The 3,197-nt window shown below is 49.0% G+C and overlaps 1 protein-coding gene across 13 annotated transcripts in view; it reads right to left on the reverse strand.

Annotated features, from left to right (window-relative positions):
* Positions 1 to 3,197, reverse strand: part of FAM168A (family with sequence similarity 168 member A) — a 178,579-nt gene that overhangs the window by 18,746 nt on the left and 156,636 nt on the right. For all 13 annotated transcript variants that reach the window (XM_083820977.1, XM_083820983.1, XM_083820975.1 and 10 more), the window contains one exon: positions 912 to 992. In XM_083820977.1, coding sequence (XP_083677103.1) covers positions 912 to 992 — 81 coding nt within the window. The remainder of the gene's footprint in view (positions 1 to 911; positions 993 to 3,197) is intronic.

Below are 3,197 nucleotides of genomic sequence, written 5' to 3' on the forward strand. Positions count from 1 at the left end.
TACATGTTGGAACTGTCCCTTAGCCCTCGAGTTTCTGTCGTCCTGTGCCATGCAAAGAGGCTCCCGCCCCCCGGATAATTTTGCTGAAAGCAGGGAATTTAACCATGCTCCAAAAACTCAGCAACATGAAGGCAGTTGCTTGGTCCTTCCAAAGGGCTGGGACACTTAAAACGTAGGCTTGACTTCAGCTGAATTATTTCCTGAATTGGAGCTTAAGAGAAGTCTTCAACACCAAAGAAACGCTTGTGTAAAGATTTCTGTGTTTGGGCTCGAATGCAGATCTTGTCATGGGCTTTGGTAAAAAAAATAAAGGGGCTAATGGAGGAATTCCTACAAGAAATGGCTTCATGGAGATGAGGGGAAGCCCCTTTTCCACGAGAGGAGCAGCAGGGCACAGCCTGGGTGCAGGGATGGGACCAGAATTTGTACCTGCATGTAACATTTCCCAGAGAGATGGGGAGCAGCAGGGAGGGGAAAGGACACGAAGACATGGCATGGGAGATGAGGGCACCGAACGGGACACGGTTGCTGACATTTCTACATCTATAACACGAAAGGAGAGAATGATAAGCAGGGAGAAGGGGAAGGCAATCTCGGGGAGATAACACGTGGTACATTCAAGAAATATTAAGAGCTGTCAGCGTGCAGATATCACAGCCACTGTAAAATTCCTGGGATTAGTAGTAAGATATAATTCATGGCTCAAAAGCACTTTGCAACATGGAGAAGTATTCCCAAGGTACGGCGTGAAGCTAATGGCAGAGATAGTAAGGGAAGAGCTTAACACAGTCCCCTTCCCTGGAAACAAGGACACAGAAGCTGTTGGGGTTTGTACACGGAGTTGCTGAAGGTAAATCCTCCTGCAGGCTTTAACGGGCCCAGTCTGGTCTCCATGCACAACGTGGTTTTACCTGGGGCGTAGCCGGGGCTGCTGGTTGGGTACATGTTGGGGTTGTAGGCTGGGGCCGCGGTGGGATATCCCGTCGGGTAACCTGCAACAAGAGAAAGAGAGGAATGAATTACGCTTTTGACAACAACAGCAGCAAGAGAAGAGAGGAGAGCATCCCTGGAAAGGAATAAGCAATCCGTGTGAGCAAACAGGCCATCGGCACAGGTGAGAGGTGAAGCACAGACGTGTTCTCAGTCGGGCACAGCGTAGGAAGGATGATGAATGTGCCCCATGGATTGCCACCTGATGTCATCAACATGTAACCTTTATTTCCCTAGAAAATGAGGACAATAACCAGAACGCCGGTCATGGGCACGTTCAATGAGCTCTGAAGAAAGCTACAAAGAAAACACACACACCGAATGCAGAATTCAGCTACAAAAACCAGAGGCACAGCTGTAGCTGAAAGGTTTTCCTTGGCTGCTTGCGGCCATAGTAGCTTGATGTGTCACGTACCGTAACTTTAACCTTGGCATCGCAGGTTTAGCTAGCCCTAAATGGCAGGAAGGGAATAATTCCTGGTGTTAAAAATGTTAAAAAGCAAACCTAAACTGGGAAGTGATTCTGTAACTGCTCCACAGCCCTGTGCCAAGGAATGCTGAGCGCTCTCCACGGAGAGCAGCCGGCACTTTGCATCCAGACAGCAGAGCTCAGCACCCACCCGAGTGCCCGGTGCTTCCATTAGGCAGAGCTTCTTGCTAAAGGGAAGGTAAGGACGTAGCATGAGAACATGCCAGCCCTTATATTCACTCCTCACTGCACAGCTGCCATCCTGGGGAGGGAGCCGATTACCTGCCAAGCCACCTGGAAGGAACACGCACGGCAGCGCATACCCTTTGAAGCCACCGTGAGGTTTTAATGGGCACTTTGGGGAAGGTTATGGAGCATCTTCAGTTCCCATCATCTTCAGTCGGATCGGTCATAGGGAGTTCAGGGGAAATCAGGCAGCTACGTGCAGGCTTGGGCAGCTGGAATGAAACAGTTGGGTAGGAAACCACTGCACTGTGCGGGCACGCTGCACCGGAGGAAGCAGGCAGAACTGGCCAAATTGGCAAAGCCAAGGGAAAACAAGACGTTATGGTGAAGACTGCACCCGCTGCTGTCAAAGACAACTGGCATAGCAAGGCAAAAACGGAACAGTCCTTACATGCACCCACAGAGTCCATCAGACTCATCCACCAGAAGTTCTTGTCTTCCACAAAACCCACAGAGGACGATCTCTGCACCTCAATCTGCTCGACCTTGCTCTTGTTCATAGTATGACTTCCCCTTGCTGGAAGTTTTACAGATCGAAAATGGTAACAGTCAAATAACTCCATCCCTTCCTATGTGTGTAAATCCCTCTAACAGACCCAACAGGACATGGGTATCTCCAGGCCCTGCTGGAGAGTTTGCCTTTGCATTGTTTTCTCTCTCTTCTCTTCTCTTCTCTTCTCTTCTCTTCTCTTCTCTTCTCTTCCTTCTCTTCTCTTCTCTTCTTCTCTTCTCTTCTCTTCCTCTTCTCTTCTCTTCCTCTTCTCTTCTCTTCTCTTCTCTTCTCTCTCTTCTCTTCTCTTCTCTTCCTCTTTCTCTTCTCTTCTCTTCTCTTCTCTTCTCTTCTCTTCTCTTCTCTCTTCTCTTCTCTCTTCCTTCTCTCTTTCTCTTCTCTTCTCTTCTCTTCTCTTCTCTTCTCTCTCTCTCTTCTCTTCTCTCTTCTCTTCTCTCTCTCTCTCTTCTCTCTCTTCTCTTCTCTTCTCTCTCTTTCTCTCTCTCCTCTCTCTCCTCTCTCTCTCCTCTCCTCTCCTCTCCTCTCCTCTCCTCTTCTCTTCTCTTCTCTTCTCTCTCTTCTCTTCTCTCTCTTCTCTTCTCTCTTTCTCTTCTCTTCTCTCTCTTCTCTTCTCTTCTTCTCTTCTCTTCTCTTCTCTTCTCTTCTCTTCTCTTCTCTTCTCTTCTCTTCTCTTCTCTCTTCTCTTCTCTTCTCTTCTCTCTTCTCTTCTTCTCTTCTCTTCTCTTTCTCTTCTCTTCTCTTCTCTTCTCTTCTCTCTCTTTCCCTTCCCTCCCTTCCTTCCCTTCCCTTCCCTTCCCTTCCCTTCCCTTCCCTTCCCTTCCCTTCCCTTCCCTTCCCTTCCCTTCCCTTCCTTCCCTTCCCCTTCCCTTCCTTCCCTTCCCTTCCCCTTCCCTCCCTTCCCTTCCCTTCCCTTCCCTTCCCTTCCCTTCCCTTCCCTTCCCTTCCCTTCCCTTCCCTTCCCTTCTCTTTTCCTCTCTTCTC

Source organism: Anser anser, assembly GCF_964211835.1.
Source record: "Anser anser genome assembly, chromosome: 1".
NCBI lineage: Eukaryota > Metazoa > Chordata > Aves > Anseriformes > Anatidae > Anser > Anser anser.